The sequence below is a fragment of the Astyanax mexicanus genome, chromosome 13 (assembly GCF_023375975.1).
Source record: "Astyanax mexicanus isolate ESR-SI-001 chromosome 13, AstMex3_surface, whole genome shotgun sequence".
Classification (NCBI taxonomy): domain Eukaryota; kingdom Metazoa; phylum Chordata; class Actinopteri; order Characiformes; family Acestrorhamphidae; genus Astyanax; species Astyanax mexicanus.
In genome coordinates this window covers 22,984,889-23,002,798 of record NC_064420.1, presented here as the reverse complement: position 1 = coordinate 23,002,798, position 17,910 = coordinate 22,984,889, and the positions used below count along the sequence as shown (strand labels likewise).

Genomic DNA, 17,910 nt, shown 5'->3' with positions numbered 1-17,910 from the left:
CCGCTGTGCTTTCCTCCGAGCGCACTAGCTGCTCAGGCAATGATTCATCAGCAGCAGCTCGGAAAAAGGGGTGATTGACTTCACACGTGTCGGAGGAGGCGTGTGCTTGTCCGCATCCTCCAAGGGTCACGGGCGTCACCGGTGATGGGGACGCACAAAGGGGTGGGGCAATTGGATATCCAAAATTGGGAGAAAATGGGGAAAAATCAGAAATAAAATTATAAAAAAAAAAAAAATGTAAAATTAAAATATGAAAGTAGTCAACATTTTAATGTTTTACTTGATAAACAAGTGATAAATTATTTTTTATTTAGATCACATATAATCATTTTTAAATATATTGTAATATTTTAAACACTTTTAACTTTTACCAATTGGAAATATACAGTGGTTGGACAATGAAACTGAAACACCTGTCATTTTAGTCTGGGAGGTTTCATGGCTAAATTGGAGCAGCCTGGTGGCCAATCTTCATTAATTGCAGTGTGAAGGTTCAATAAGCAGGGTAAGAGCACAGTTTTGCTTAAAATATTGCAATGCACACAACATTATGGGCGACATACCAGAGATCAAAAGAGGACAAATTGTTGGTGCATGTCTTGCTGGTGCATCTGTGACCAAGACAGCAAGTCTTTGTGATGAATTAAGAGCCACGGTATCCAGGGTAATGTCAATATACCACCAAGAAGGACGAACCACATCCAACAGGATTAACTGTGGACGCAATAGGAAGCTGTCTGAAAGGGACGTTCGGGTGCTAACCCAGATTGTATCCAAAAAACGAAAAACCACGGCTGCCCAAATCACGGCAGGATGCACACACACTACTGTGTAACATTTTGACATTTTATAATGAAATATTATGAAAATAAGCCTATGATTTTAATGTTTTACTGTGATTTTCAGACTGAAGTTGAGTCCAGACATCCATGGGTTGATGATTTTGGTTTCTATGGACTGTTAACTCTAATAATTACACAATTTATACCATATATTATACATTCATACACAAATTATATTGTAAATGTGCCCTTATTTTTTAGAATGGTTTGGATATCCGGATGCACTGTAAGATAGTGTTGACTCTATGGAGCCACTAGGTGGAGTCATAGAACGGTTTTGGTCCAACTCAGGATCTGCTGTACATCCTGTTTCTCCTTTGCTGTTCTGTAATTCTCTCTCTCTCTCTCTCTCTCTCTCTCTTCCTCTTTGCTACTTTTGTATCACTCTGTGGTACAACAAAGACCCTCTACCTAACAATCTACCCCCCAACACACACTTTTTTTACACACACTTTAATTCCCCAAGAACTGGGAACTTTAAGAACTTTACCAGCCTTAAGCTAGATACAACATTTGCACTACTGTTATACGGGTTCTATTTATATTGTCACTTGATCTTAATTACCATTAATATTGCACTATTATCTTCTGTCTCACAAATGTCTATTGTGTTTTTGTTGTATTGTACATATAGTGTCTCCCACACATTTAGATTATATTTTTATTTCTTTTTATTTCTATTTATATATCTATTTCACCCCCACCACTACTGCACCTTGTTCTGTCTCATGTATGTCTGTGTCCCTGCTGCTGTATTGTACACATAGTGTCTCCCCTTTTTCTTTATTATCCATTATCTGTACTTGCTGTAAAATTGGGAAGGAGAGTAACGTAATTTCAATTCTATGTATGTCCTGTACATATGCAGCATTGACAATAAAACTACATGACTTGACTTGACTTGACTTGACACACACACACACATGCTGTAAAACCCGAGTTTCTTAGGTCACTTTTTTGACCTTTAGGTGTTGATAAGGTCAGTTAAATTCAATAAGATTGGAAAACACACACACACACACACACCTACACACACACACACACATGCTGTAAAACCCGAGTTTCTTAGGTCACTTTTTTGACCTTTAGGTGTTGATATGGTCAGTTAAATTCAATAAGATTGGAAAACACACACACACACACACACACACACACAGAACACCATTCTTTGTTTCTCTCACCACTCTCAATGTTTACACTGTTTCAAGTACCCAAGTTCTGTTCTCTCTCTCTCTCTCTCTCTCTCTCTCTCTCTCTCTCTCTCTCTTTCTCTCTCCCTCTTCCTCTTGGTCTCTCCCTTTCTCTAACTGTATTTATTTCTCAGGGCATTCCTTCCATTTGACACACCTTCACACACACGCACACACACACACACACACACACACACACAAATCTCACACTCAGCATATTGTAGCAGACCTGTGGGAGGAGCCTGAGCAGATGATTTGTGAAGCACACCTGCTTTAATCCCAATGAGAGAGAGAGAGAAACTGTGGTTAAAACACACACACACACACACACACACACACACACTGTAACAGGATTTGGATTTGTAAAAACAACTTCCTGCCTAACTCTGGAGACCTGCAGTTAGAGAGACAATTACATCCTTACAGAGAGAGAAGAGAGAGAGAGAGAGAGAGAGAGAGAGAGAGAGAGAGAGAGATATTAGTGGAAAGATCTGACACTGTCTTGGTATTTGGTAAAAATGGAAGCATTTTTACCATAAAATAGCAGCAGTTTCTAGAATATGTTAATGCTCCACTTAACATCACTGCCACTCCCGTTTCGATACACTAATAAAAGTACTATTGAACATCTGTGAAGTTCAATAACCTGCATAACCTGAGATATTTGTGTAAAATGCTGTAATATTACTCTACTGATATATGCGTCAGAAGCAGTCTCTATGTGCGCTACTCCAGCATGACCAAATAAGATTAAAAAAAAATTTATTTCTTGTGTAAAAAGCATACCAACACAACATAAGTCCAGTTTTAAATCATGTAAACAAATATGTCTCATCAGAATTATCCAGATACAGAAGACCGTGAACAGTTTAGGATAGTGTTGGGGTTCTACAACACAGTGGAACAATAACTAGCTTTAAAACACTGTGATGATTCAATAGGGAAATGTGACAAACTATTAAAATCATAAACACACACACACACACACACCAACATGGAGGGGGGTAGAGATAAGAAAAGAGAGAAGTCCTGTTATCCTCAGTCATAATTACAGACCTACTTCTGCTTGTTCTGACCACAATCGAATGTGGTTGGCATGATCTGGTAATAATTTACTCATAATGCACCCTGCGTGTGTGCACACCTGACTTTTTATGCAGACATGTGAAATCCAAACATGATCAAATCATCACAAACTCAAATGAATGGGAGGTGTAAAGAGACGATGTATGTCTCAGCTTGTCCAGAAATGCATGTGTAAAGCATGTCCTTTTGGGGTAGCTTAAAACTCCTACAATTTTATCATCATATGCCGATTTTAAGCAAGCTTCAGACTCTTAAGTGAAGAGGTTCAGTGGTTAGTAGTCCTTAAAGAACAGCGATTAGATCAGAACGAAGGATTGAGTAGACTTATCAGTACTGATAAGCTCAGGGCCTCCCGATTTCACTCTTCCGTAAACTCTGCTACTCACCATTCAGTCACTGGAGTGCTGGAGTGATTAGAGTGTTTGCAATAAAAGTCTGTTTTGGCTGTGTGTGTGTGTGTGTGTGTGTGTGTATTGTGTGTCTGTGTGTGTGCATCTAAAAGCATTCCACAATGCAGTGAGTCCCAGATAAGACACATTCCACATCCTTAACACACACACACACACACACTGAAGCAGAGCATGAGCAGGTCATTAGAGCAGCGGGTCTGGAAGAAACCACTTCAGAGCAACAGAAAAAACTACAGCTTTCAGATAGTAATAAAACACACACACACACACATGCAGGCAGAGCTTAAGTGGGACTGGAAGTGGGTCTGGGAAAAAAACATGTCTAATCTATGCTCAGTGTACAACTCAACAGCTGTCACATAATCCTTGAAAGAATAATTATGTGTAAATATTCATAAACACAGCTAGAGTTTATTCTAGCTGACAAAAAAAACTTGTATAAGAACTTTTAAATAACGTTTATGTCATAGAACGTTAAGTTCTAATAACATTAACATTAACATTGACGAAGTGTCTTCGTCAGTGTCTTTGGCATCATAAAGGAAAAAAATGCTAAAAATGTGCAAAAGGCATGTACTAAATCTCTTAATTAATTATTCTGTTTATTTTTGTGCGATTAATGAGCAGGGTGTACACACTGTGCATGTGCAACATGCTGGCAAGAACTGTTGTCAGGGTTCAAATCAGTCAGTGGCATACCTGAGGTTCCCGTTGCCAAGATAGCAATACACCACAATTTACCTGAACACACCTCACTTCCAGACCACCACTCCCATCATGTAGATATACAGTATTCACAAGCACCACTGCTATTTAAAAGTAAGGTGCAGAAGGAAGGCGAGAAAAAACACTATTGGATGGGTGTAAGATAGCAATGAGCATCACAACACGCCTTGCGCAGGGTGTAAGATAGGACCCCTAGTGTTGAATGGTGGTGTAACACCACACCCCGAAACTGTACTGCATACAGTAATGAGTTTCTCTTCAGATGAACTCAGAAACACTTTTACGTCTGTATCTCTGAGAGGGTTACAGACTCTTTGAAGCTGCTCTCAGGAATTAGCGAGGAGGCCTGCTATTGATGCTGCAGCAACAAAGACCTTCAGACAGCAGTAACACCGTAGCACCACACCCACTGAAACTGCAGCTGCAGGTACTGTTATTAGCTCCATCACAACACAACCAGAAGCTTAACCTGAATTAGGATTTGCTCTAGCTATACTTCGTGACACAGCTCAGCTTTGTGCTGCTCAGGGGATTAAAGAGAAACACCAGTGAAATTACAGAAAAAGGGCAGAAAAAACACTGCCTGCTTGTGTTTTTGTCGTTTGTGAGTGGAAATAAGAGAAGCTAATGTCCTTTCACCAGCTTATCTCTGAAAATAAATTATACATGCAGTGTTTTGTTCATGTAAAGTTAGCTGACTTGCTAGCTGTGGTGAATTCTTTGGAATTGGAATTGGGATGGCTGTATGGAGCTAATTTATCCAGCTACCTAGCTAGCTTGTGGTTTTATTGTGCTGTTGTTAATGTACCTAGGATTACAGCTAGCATAACTATTATTTTATACAACTTATATATATATGTATATATATATATATATATATATATATATATATATATATATATATATATATACATATATTTTTTTTTTTCAAGATAAGAGATAGGCCTGAGGACTATACAAGGAAGCTAACTCAAATTATCCTTGAGGTTTTAAGAAAAGTTGAAAATACTAATTGCTTTATTATAGCATAAGCCCCATCCGGACGGTATTAGTTTCTCAAGATAAAACTCTTGCAGCAGGACTGCAATTGAAAAAACAGGAGGACCAGTGAGTCTTTTGGCTTTCTCGGTCACATGACATCGTGTTCAGTAGCTCCTCCATTTCCACTGGAGTGGATTAGCTGTAATGCTTACACCCGTACTTAGCATAGTAGGAAACAAGATGTTTGGTGAGATGCTGGGCGATAGCAGGCCTGCCATCTGTCCGGGTTTCATCTGGATTGTACTTTTTTCCTTCAGTCACGGAAAAGTGATTAACTTTAAATGTCCTGTTTTTTTGTATGTAAGTCTATTGTCTTTACTGTGTCTGTTATGTTGGCTATTTACATTGTTTCTGTTTCTCATTATTTCTTCACATTTTCTCATTGGTAACGCAGGAACATTTGGGAACATCAGGAACATCAGCTTTTGTGAAGAGGTGATCAGGTTTTTGTCAGACATAGGTAGCATCCCTATGCTCTAGTGCAACATCTACTTGCAGAAATTTGCATTTTTTCCTACCACGAAACTAAGACAGCTTTAAGTTCCAATGAAAAAGCCGTATGAAAAATATTATTTGTATAATTATGTAATATGAAAAAGACCAGTTAAACCAGGCCTGTCCAGATAATTGTTCTCCACTGATTTCTAGAAGTTTCCTTGCTAAGATATCAGTCCACATGGCAGTGTCCTCAAAGGCAGCTTCCATGAAAACAAGAAGACCCTCCTGAAACACATCAAAGCAGAGCTGTAGCTGTAATAACACGATGAAGAATGATCCAGAACGTTCCACCTGCTGAGGATCCTCAAACACACACTCTCCCTCTGTTTGAATTAGTGGAACTGAATGTGAGTCTGTCTGCAGAGTTGTAAGGGCAACACACACACACACACACACACAGTCCAAAACTGGGTGAGCAAAAAAGTACCGAATGCCTCTTTCAAAGCCTTGCTTAAATACAGATGTACTTATCCCACTAAGATTAAGATTTGAATTTGGATGTTGAAAGTTTTAAGCTGTCATTTTTAAACAAAATGTTAAATTTTCTAAACGTAAAGTCTGAAAAGCCTCACCAACCCTGGATTCAAATTTCAAGATGGCTGCACCATTTACCAACAGTAGTAAAAGCAGTAGTATTATAGAGTTTATCAGCTCTTCTATCTGTGTGTCATTACAGTTTGTTTTCCAATTTCTAACAACTATTTTGTAACCTATTCTGGTTTTATCAAAATACTTAACACAATTCACAAAACCACACAAACAAACAGCAAATACCCCACATATCCTACTAAATGAAGCACTGCAAACAAAACGATATATATAGCATTATTATGATTAAACTTTTGCACCAAATAGCTTCAAACTTTATTCATATTTCCAGATTTATTCATATTCTCTAAAAAAAAAATGAAAGGCATCAATACTTAATTTCATTAGCATGGATAAACATTACCCATATTTCTTGTTTTGTTCAGTAGTTGCTTATTTTACACTACAAAACTTTTCACGGCTGCTTTGCCTTTTTTTCAGATTGGAATTACAAGGACTAAATTAAAGTGAACATCTCACTAAAAAGAATGCCGATATTGCTAAGAAAGCCAGATTACTAAGAAAACAGAACAAAATCCAGGCTACATGGACTGTGAACTGTAAAGTTTTTATAAAAACAAAGGATGCGCCTGAGAATGCTAAAGGTATATGGATTAGATCCTTAGAACAACTAGACAAGTTTGGAGTTGATAAGTAGTGGATGCACAACAATTAACAGTTACATAATAGAAATAAATATGGGTTTACTTAGTTTTTTGTTTTTTTTTAAACGAAAGGTCTGTTACTGGATTTAGATAAATACAAAACAAAATAAAAATAAATGAATACTCACATACATTTAGAGTCTAAAATATATGATGTAGATACTATGGTTGATGTAGATTTTTTTCCAGTGATTGAACATTGTAAATATTATAATCAGGAGCAATTCAACAGCAATATAATGGTAAATGGAGGTTTCTCTATCATTCACTTTAATAGTAGAAGCATGAATTCAAATTTTTTTAAAATAACAGACTATTTAAAACAGCTAAACAGACATTTTAATATTATAGCAGTCTCAGAGACCTGGTTCAATGATAAAAATACAAATAATTATGAAATAGAAGGATATAGACTATATTATATGAATAGAAGTGATAAAAGAGGTGGAGGGGTTGCTTTATTTATCGATATTAAATTAAAGTGTAAAATTAGAAATAAAATGTCAATAGCTGTTGATGGTGTAATGGAAATGATTACTGTTGATATAATAAATGAAAACTCTAAAAATATAATAATTAGTTGTGTGTACAGGTCACCAGGTTCAAATATTGACTTATTTACAGATAAAATAATTGAGCTCTTTGAAAGTAGTTGTAATAAAACAGTTTTTTTGTGTGGAGATTTTAATATTGATTTGGGAAGTCAAATCGATTCAAATAATATTAGAACGTTTATTAATACAATGTATAGCTTAAGTCTTTATCCTTTAATAACCAAATCAACAAGAATTACAACCCACAGTGATACAGTTATTGATAATATCTTTACAAATATAAGAAATGAAGAGGTGCTGAGTGGGATTATGATAACTGATATAAGTGATCATTTGCCAGTGTTTACAATTTGTAAAAATAATAAGTTCAGTGAAAAAACAGTTTTAATAAAGAAAAAAATGATAAATACATCAAAAAAAGCTTTGGATAAATTGAAAGTTGATTTAAAAAGACAAAACTGGAAGGATGTGTATGTTGATGATGTAAATAGAGCATATGGTGTGTTTATGAATATTTTGGAAACCCTGTATGAAAAAAATTGTATGCAAAAAAATTGTGCTAAGAGAAATGTTGCTGACAAGCCATGGATGACAAACGGGTTAAGGAATGCCTGTAAAAAAAAGAATTACCTTTATTCATGTTTCTTGAAATTGAGAACAAAAGACGCAGAAGAAAGATATAAAAAGTATAAGAACAAGTTGGTATGGATTATAAGAAAGCATAAGAAGGAATATTATAGTGACTTACTAAACAAAAGTAAGGGTGATATGAAAGCAACATGGGGAGTAATGAATAGTGTTTTGAAAAATCATAAAACACCTTCGGATATTTCACAGTATTTTGTACAAGATGACAAAAGTGTAATAGCAAACGAATTCAATCAATACTATGTAAATGTTGGCTCAAGCCTTGCAGCTAAAATACCAAAAGTAAATAATACAAATCATACAGTCATGGGTTGTGTCAACAGCATTTTTCTTGGTGAAACTGATAAAGAGGAAATACTAAGCATTGTAAAAAATCTCGCGGATAAAAGATCAAAAGATTGGGTTAACATGGATATGATGTTAGTGAAGGATATAATCAGTTGTGTTATTGAGCCGCTTACATATATATGTAATTTATCGTTTTCAACTGGAATATTTCCTGATAATATGAAAATAGCTAAGATAGTTCCTCTTTATAAGAATGGTGACAAATGTGTCTTTAAAAACTATAGACCAATATCTTTGTTGCCACAGTTTTCAAAAATTCTAGAGAAATTATTTGTGAATAGATTAGATAAATTTATTGATAAACAAAATATTTTAAGTAGCAGTCAGTATGGATTTAGAGCAAATAATTCAACATCAATGGCTCTCATTGAATTGATGGAGCAGATAACAACTGCTGTGGATCAAAAAGAGTACTGTGTTAGCATCTTTGTTGATCTAAAGAAAGCATTTGACACCATTGACCATAGTATTCTTCTTGAAAAGCTGAATAAATATGGCATTAGAGGGACAGCACAACAGTGGGTAGCTAGCTATCTAGAAAATAGAAAACAATTTGTACAAATAAGTGATGTACGATCTGAACTTTGTAATATTACATGTGGAGTTCCTCAGGGTTCTGTACTTGGTCCAAAGTTATTTATTTTATATGTAAATGACTTGGTAAATGTGTCAGGATTCTTTAAATGTATTCTATTTGCAGATGATACCACTTTTTTTTGTTTAGGTAAAGATATAGAACGAATGTTGGATATTATACAGATAGAATTTGTGAAAATACAAACTTGGTTTCAGCTTAATAAATTATCATTAAACCTGGATAAAACAAACTATATGATATTCAGTAATAGAAAGAAAACTATTGATATTCCATTTAGAGTTGATGGTGTTGAGATTTGTAGAGTCAGTGAGGTGAAGTTTCTGGGTGTCATCATTGATGAAAAGCTGACATGGAAACCACACATAAATCATTTAAAAACTAAAATCGCTAAATCTATTGCATTATTGTACAAAGTAAGGGAGTTATTTAATGATAAAGCTCTGTATATATTGTATAATGCTATAATTGTTCCACACTTAATCTACTGTATTGAAGTCTGGGGAAAAGCGTGTAAAACAATTACAAATTCTATTCTTATTCTACAGAAAAGGGCTGTAAGAATTATCACCAGAAAACATTACAGTCATCCATCAAATACATTGTTTTATCAGTTGAAATTATTGAAATTCTATGATTTAGTTGACTTTTATATTTTATTATTTATGTATAAGGCTCATAAAAAAATATTAAGTTCAAACATTCAATTAAATTTTGTGAAGAGAAAAAGTTGTTATAATCTTAAGGGGATAGAGATGTTTGTAAAACCTAAATTTCGAACTAGTCTGAAGGAGCGGTGTACTGTAATTCAAGGAATAAGATTATGGAATAATTTGGAGAGTGATGTTAAAAATGCTAGATCAATGTATGTGTTTAAAAAAATGATAAAAGCTGGTCTGTATATAAAAAAAAAATGAAATAGTATAATGTGTAACTATATAAATTGTTTGAGAAGGATTGATGTTTTTTGTCTATATATATATTTTTTTTTTGTTTGTTTGTTTTTGTTTTTTTTGTTTTTTTCCAAAAATGTACTATTGTTCTTAAATATTTTTGGGATAAAAGGGGCAGATATTATAAGATTTTTTTCTTCTTTCTGCTGCCTTTCATTTTATTTGTGATTTGTATATTTCTCTTTTTCTGTAAAATTGTATTTTGTTTATAATGAAATGAATAAATCTTAAATAATAAAAAAAAAAAGTGACGAAAGAACTTCTAACAGCTATTTTACTGCTTACAATATTTACTACAAGTAAACAAATTCAAAAGTTTGAGCAGTTATCATTTTTTAAGATGTTCTGAAGAATAGCGGACTCAAAAGTGTACAAAGACTTACATTTATTTACAATGTAAAAGATGCAGATACAGCATTTCAAGATAATAATATAATCATAACAATCATACAGCAGGTCCAGTACACAAACAAAATAATAAAGAAGGGTATAATACAATACTGACAGTCAGAGAGGAAGCAATGCCCCACATTAGCTGAATCAGATGAGCTGAAACGGAACACTGATTAGCACCTTAAAGTGTTAATCTGCAGTATTAGTTTGTGCGGAAAACAAACAGAATGTTGTTCATGAGTTTGTGTAACACTTATTCATTCTGTTTTGAATTTCTCAAATTAAAAGCTGAAAAAATGCACATGTTGCTGTTTTTGAATCACCCTCCACCAGAATAAAAACATGTAAGCATATTAGTTTAAATTGTGGGATGGATGCTACCACTAACCTGGGGTAGTCATTCATGTGGGGCTCACTAGTATGAGTTATATTCTTAGTATTACTGTTAGTAATAGCAGTATTAGCATTTTAAAACCTAGGGCCCCAAGGTGGCCTGGGGCCCTCAGTTAACGACTGGTTACCCTTGTAAAAGAAAAGCGTATTAAGTATATTTTCTAAAAGTATACTTTATATGGAAAAGTACATACTTTTAAAAATTGAAATTTTGAAAACTGTTTTGGAACAACTTTTTGGCACCTATATTTCAGTTGTAATTAAGCTATATTTAAATAAAACATTAAAGCATTAAATTGTGTTTTTGAGTGCTTTTCTTGTACAACTTGTGTGAACCTAAGTAGATTTAAGAGTGTGTTTTTTAAACATCATTTTTAATATACAAGGTATAATGCAAATGTACTAATTTGAGTATTGATGCACATATTGTGTACACCTTGATGCTACTGAGAAAAACACTACACTAAAGTGCACTTTAAGTATTTAATGCTACTATATATATTTTCCATAAACACAATGTATAATTTATAACATACTGCTTAAATAGAAATACAAAGAAAAGCAGATTTAATGTGTATTTTCATAAAGTACATTAACTTGAAAATGCACTTTTAGTATTCTTTACCTAATTTAAACATACGTTTAATGCTTTAAAGTATATTTCCTTTTCACAAGGGTATAAATTGAATGCAATGACATGAAGTGGAATTATGTATCAGGAAGCCAGAAAAGAAAGGAGAAAAAGGCATTTGCATTTTGGTCACTTCAAATGATGAGAAAATCTGAACAATGTAAACATTAATAGTAAAAAATAGTTTTCTCCTTTTTCACTTTCTTATAGGGCACACAGTTTTTTTTACTTTGTAGATTCAGCTTTGTTTTTCTGCTTTTCAATTAAAAAAAAAAGCAAAATTTAAAACTATAAGTGTTACACAGAACCTCATGGCAAAAATACAGTTAGCACCATTACAAAGAGGTATGTGATATGTTATGTGATAAACGTTATGACATTTCCAAATACATGTTCATAGAAACACTTTCATTTGTGTGTTATAAATACTAAGAATACTAAGAATAATAATTAATCTTTTTTTTTTAAATATACAAGACCAGAATCATCAAACTTTGCCATCAACTGAGAAAAGTGCTTGATTCAGATATGCGTATAATTTCCACGTGAATAAAAAATTAAACTCAGTGTCTATATGAGCACCTTAATTGTTATTAAAACAATAATAATTTACAACAAAGATCTACTTGTGATGTAATGCACTGACCAGTAAAAACATTAAACAGTCAGGGGAAGTGAATATTGATGATGAGTGTTGATAATCTGGTTTAAAAGGTTTCAACCTGTGGAGAAATAGATATATTAGGCAGCGAGTGATCAGTCAATTCTTGAATTGATTGATTTAGATGTGGGAAAACTGGCCAAACATAAGAATCTGAGACACTTTGACATAAAGGAAAGTGTGATGGCTAGAAAACTGGGTCAGAGCATCACCAAGAACCATTTATGATCAAGAAGGTCCTACTTGACTACAACCTTAGTTCCAATGAAGCAGGGAAGTTATGTAAAACATAATAAAAAAAAAACAGAATACAATGATTTGCAAACCTTTTAACCTATATTTAATTGAATACACTACAAATACCAGATATTTAATGTTCAAAACATTGAATACTGTTGACTATTGAAAACTGAATACTCTAAATTGATTTGTGTATGTATGTATAGGCATGTCTATAGGATTGGATTGGGTGTGTGTAAAATGTATATATGTGTGCCCAGATATGGATTGGCACTCTGTCCTGGGTAAATGCTGTAGTGCCCAATGCAGTCCTCCAGGTGGACAGTTGTTTCCGGTTGAGAGTACACTGTGCGCTATTGGCCGCTGCTTCTCACCGATGTGTGGATGATTGCTAAATGGTTGTGTTAAACGTGTAAATTGTAAAGCATCCTTAGGTTTCTAGAAAATGAATGAATATTTGCAAAAACAAATAAAGATGATCAGTTTATCCATGAAATATATTGTCTTTGAGGTGTAATTAATTGAATATAGGTTGAAAAGAATTTGCAAATGATCTGTTTTTACTCATGTTTTACACAATGTCCCAACTTAATTGGAATTGGGGTTGTACTTACAGGATCTGCTGAAGAGGTTTTCTAAAGTCCACGCCTTAATGGGTGAAATCTTTTTTTTTAATGAGGGGGAACCTACATTATATTATTGTTAATTATTTAAAAAATGTATCTACAAATATTCATATATTTCACTGATGACTACTGTAACAGTAGTATACAGGGTGAATTAAGGGTGATTGGTGTAGTTTTTGTTGCCTGTTGCCATTAATGGAACAAAATAGCCAAACAAGCAATCAATTCATGTCATACTGGAGATGTTAATTACAATTTTGTGGGAAAAACTTGCTTTTTTGCTTCACGTAAGAAAATAAACCTAGCTAAACAAAGCTAAACAACCCCATTTGACCCTGGGTCCTAACGTACACCCATGCGCAAGGTGCGTTGCGATGCTCATTGCTATCTTACACCCCTTCAACAGTCTATTTTCACACCTTGAGTAGGAATAAATCCACACTGATGGGCATAGAGATCTGGACATGAGGTGTGTTCAGGCATGTCTTTATCTTGGCTGCGGGAAATACAGGTCACTATACGCCACTGACTGATTAAAACCCTGACAACAGTCAACAGTTAGCTGTCCAATCGTATGTTAGCCTTGTGTGTGTACACCCTTGCTCGTTACACACACAAATAAATGCACTGCAACAATAAACAGAGTAAAGAATAAAATAACAATAGTGTTCCCGTAAATGAGCTGATAGTGTACCTAAACAGCATGACTAGAATGATCATCCTCTGCTGAGCAAAAAGTGCAGCGCTGTTAAGATACCAACTCGCCAAGGTCAGAGCGCACCTGCTTCTTAAAGGGAATGACAACTGAATAATTAGTCACGTTAATTTCACGTTACGCCCAAAACACAACCATGATTAATTAAGAGAATTCGTTTTTTTTACCTTTTGTGCATTTGGAGCTGTGAAAGGCCTTTTGTTTTTGCACCCTTACGATACCAAAGACACACTTAACATGCTCTAAATCAAGCTATGCAGTGTGCAAATGACTGGTGTGCCATATATCGGTAAATGCCCCCTGTGTCTCAATCACCCTTAATTCACCCTAGTTCTAAGTGCATACATGAAAATGATGCTCATATTTCAATTAGAAAACCATAAAAAAAAACAATCCTGTTGCATTCAAAGCAATTCAAAGCTAAAAGTGTGTAAAACAAACAAACATGCACAATAACCTGCAAAAGCTGATTCTGTCTTCTTGCTCAGCTCCCTCTCTAGAATTGAGTGAGGGAACAGAAGGGGAGCCGGACCCCCTGGCAGAACAGAAGCTGACAGAGGGTCGCCTCATAGTGGATGGATTCTTTCAGCATGTCGAGTGTAAACACCATGTGGAACAGAGAGTCTCCAGAGAAGCTGTTGTGTAGATTACTACCAACTAACAAGAAGAACAGGTACTCATCAGAACCTCGAGTCCAGTGCTCACAGTGGTCTCTACCCCGTATCCATATGGATCAGAGACCCCGCACAGCGGTCCTGATGCTGGGTGGTGAACAGTCAATCCTCTGAGTTCCTCTTTGTGAAAACTGATACTTGTGGTTGTGAGTAAATGTGTGTTTGTGTTTGTGTGTGTTACTCTCTACTTCCATCACCACATGCTCCTCTCCGTAAGATGAAGTCATCGACAGCGATCTCTCCACTCCTTCCTCTCCTCCGTTCTCCTTTTAAGACCACCTGGAAGTCACACAAATCCAGTAACACCACCCATTACCAATAACCAGGGATTGATTGGAATCAGAACCTTGTGTTTCCCTGCAATAGGCAATAATTAGCATAACACAGTTGCTATGTTTTGTGTTGCTCAGTGTATATCGTCGCTATCCAATGAAAACACTTATCTCCAAAACAGCAACTTTACAGGAGAGAGAAAAAAACGTTTTAAAATTTAAGTGGAAGTCAATATAAAAAGAGTTTATTTCAGGTAATTTTGAAGAGTTTGTATTGGTCCGTTCATCAAGAAATTTTGCCACAGTGTAAGGGACAGTTTGTCTGTTTAAATTATGTAGTAAACTAAAAATCAACAAAAATGGAGATAAGTGTTTTTCATAGAACAGCGACAATATATATATTCTATTACCGCAAGCTTACATATATTATGTAATAAATTTAATAAATTCCCAATTCCCTAAATAAAATGAACACAAAATATAATGTTGTCCCGCTATATGAATTTGATTAATATTAAACACAAATTTTGACACATTTTTTTTTGGTTGATCAAAAAGGATAGTCAGCAGAACGTATAATACACATTTCAAAGAACTTACATTAGGTAAACTAAAATCATAACATAATTTTTTTAAGTCGGTGAAACTTAATATTTAAAGTTTTTATACATATATCCACTGAATATTATTTGGCATAACTGGTGGTGATTTACTGAAACGTTTGAAATGGCCTCAAACTTCAAAAATGTAGTGCTGTAGGTTGCATTTTGAGTTTTCTAAACTTTTTCATTTTAGTGTGAACAAGTTGGCTGGGAAACAACAAAATACCACGCGTATCAGTACAAAAATACACTTACACTCTTCAAGCCCTGTCCCCACAAAGTGATCTGCGTTTGCCTCCAGCCATGCCCGCCAGTCCTGTTCCAGATGGCAGGGCTGTGACTCCGCCCATTTCTCACAAACAGCTGCAGGGAGCCAATGTGATGGCCATGGAGGCGGTGCCTGAAGGCCAGACAAAGGTCACCCCCTTTCCATGGCGGATTCGTTGGCGAGGATAAAGGAATGGTGAGCCGTGCCCCTCTGAAGCTTCGTCTAGATGGTGCCTCTGCTACTGTCAGGTATCGCCCACCTGAATAGTAATAACACGACAGTTCAGAACAGATTACCTAAACAGTGGGCAGACAGCTAAGACTAGCATTAGCATTAGCAATAGATTAATAAATACATAAATAGAAATATTAAGCTTAAAATAATTCGGGTTCTGCAAAGTTTTGGTTTTAGGCAGCATTTACATTCAATCCTTTCAAATAGCAATTGAGGTTTAAATATTTGGATCCAATCTTTCTGTGCAAACAGAATGTTCTCATCTGTGTTAGAGACCCAGATTTGTCAATAGTGTGAACACAACTGCCTGGCTAAAGTTACAGAAGTAATAGCTTAACCTCATCGAGACCAGTTTATTCCATCAGTTGGTCCAATTGTCGAGTGATCTGCTGCCCAGGGCCGTTTTAAGGCTTTTGGGGGTCCAAAGCAAAATACACTGACCAACCAACCCCATATTAGACCACCCCTATGCCATATTATCAGCCTGCTTGAAAAAAAGTTGCACTAGCTGTTTTAGTTTGTTACTAGCATTGACTGCTAGGCATGTAGCCAACATAGATATTTCCATATAATTTGTTGCTAGCCTACACTGTAAAAATAAAAAAGTTGAGAAAACTCAAAATATTAAGGCAACTTACTGCACTAGATTTTTGAGTTTGGAAGAAAACCACATGCAGTTGTGCCAACCAGAAATCTTTAGCTAAGATCATTCATTTTTCACATGCATTGAAACTTCAAATATAAAATCTCACCAAATTCAAAATGTAATTTGTGTCTTTAGTTGGCCTGATTTAAGTTCTACAAAATGTGTTTTGCAAGTTTTGCTGACTATCCTTTAGAACCAACTAAAAAATAAGTTGCACCAATGAAATGTTTTACATAAATCAAAAGCAGGTGCAACACTATATTTTTTGTTAATTTAACATAGCAACTGCGTATTTGGAATTTATGTGGATTTTATGATTATTACATAACCACCTTGTTGTCAGGCATGTAAAACAATTGCAATTAATGCAAATGTAACCAGATGGCCTCAGCAACACAAAATATAGTAACTTGCTCTTACAGCCTTCAACACAGAGACCAGGCAGTTACTATTATAGAACATATATGCAAATTCCAAGTGAAGGCAGCTTGTGGAAAATGCTTACACACTGATGGCGAGTGAGAAGTGGAAGGACACGCCCAATATGCAAATAGCGTGATTAACATCAAGTGAAAACCCCTGCAAAAAAAGGTGTCAAACTGAGCATGTGCAGTAGTGCAGAGTGGTTGGAGATTATTTAGTTAGACCAACTTTTAACAAGAAACCTAATAAAGTACGTTGGAGTGATTAGTTTGCAATATTTTAGGGTGCAATTCAGTATTTCTCATTCAGCTGACTTAAAAATCACATTAAGCAGAACATTTTTAAGTTTTATTTTTCACAGTGTACCTGCTGCTAAATGTCACCACACATAAAGCCAAATTGTAATGGAAATTATCACTTTCTTTCTCTCCTTTCTTTTCTTTGCTTTATGATTGCTGAAGTTTCATATTTTGCCAGCTGCAGGAATCACGAACCTGGCTGGCTACTTACTGTCAGCAACTAGTTTGATGGCTCCCTTTGTGGGCATTCTGATAACAGAGTGGTTGTACTTTCCTACATTGACATTCACAGAATTTAAAGGGGCGCTCACACAGTTTGTCTTTGCATTTAATTCTTAACCAGTCATCTAATCTAACCATCTAAATCTAATCTAAATAATCCAAACTAACAACAGTTTGACCACAGTCTGACCAATATGCAGCTGTTGAGTGCTGCACCGTCAGGCCTGAAGAACATGTCTTTCCATTTAACAGACGTTTATTGAAAAAAGTATTGAGTAAACCCAAAAAAACAATAAATTCACTTTAGAAAAAAAATCACATTTGTGCCACTCTGTAATGTGAAAACAGCATCATGTTTCGATCTTTATGGAGGCTAAACAAAGAAGACCAGATTGTCCTGATTGGCTGAAGGTGAACAGTAGTGGGTGAAGTGTGTAGAGAAACAGCAGACAAAGACAGTTGCAGTG

At 35.2% G+C, this 17,910-nt stretch overlaps 1 protein-coding gene across 1 annotated transcript in view; it reads right to left on the bottom strand.

Annotated features, from left to right (window-relative positions):
- Positions 1-10,512: 10,512 nt before the first annotated feature.
- LOC103043987 (nephronectin) overlaps positions 10,513-17,910 on the bottom strand; it is a 33,586-nt gene continuing 26,188 nt past the window's right edge. The window contains exons 11-12 of the mRNA XM_022662148.2: positions 15,607-15,878; positions 10,513-14,756 (exon numbers count right to left, since the gene is read on the bottom strand). Coding sequence (XP_022517869.2) covers positions 14,655-14,756; positions 15,607-15,878 — 374 coding nt within the window. The 3' untranslated portion in view covers positions 10,513-14,654. The remainder of the gene's footprint in view (positions 14,757-15,606; positions 15,879-17,910) is intronic.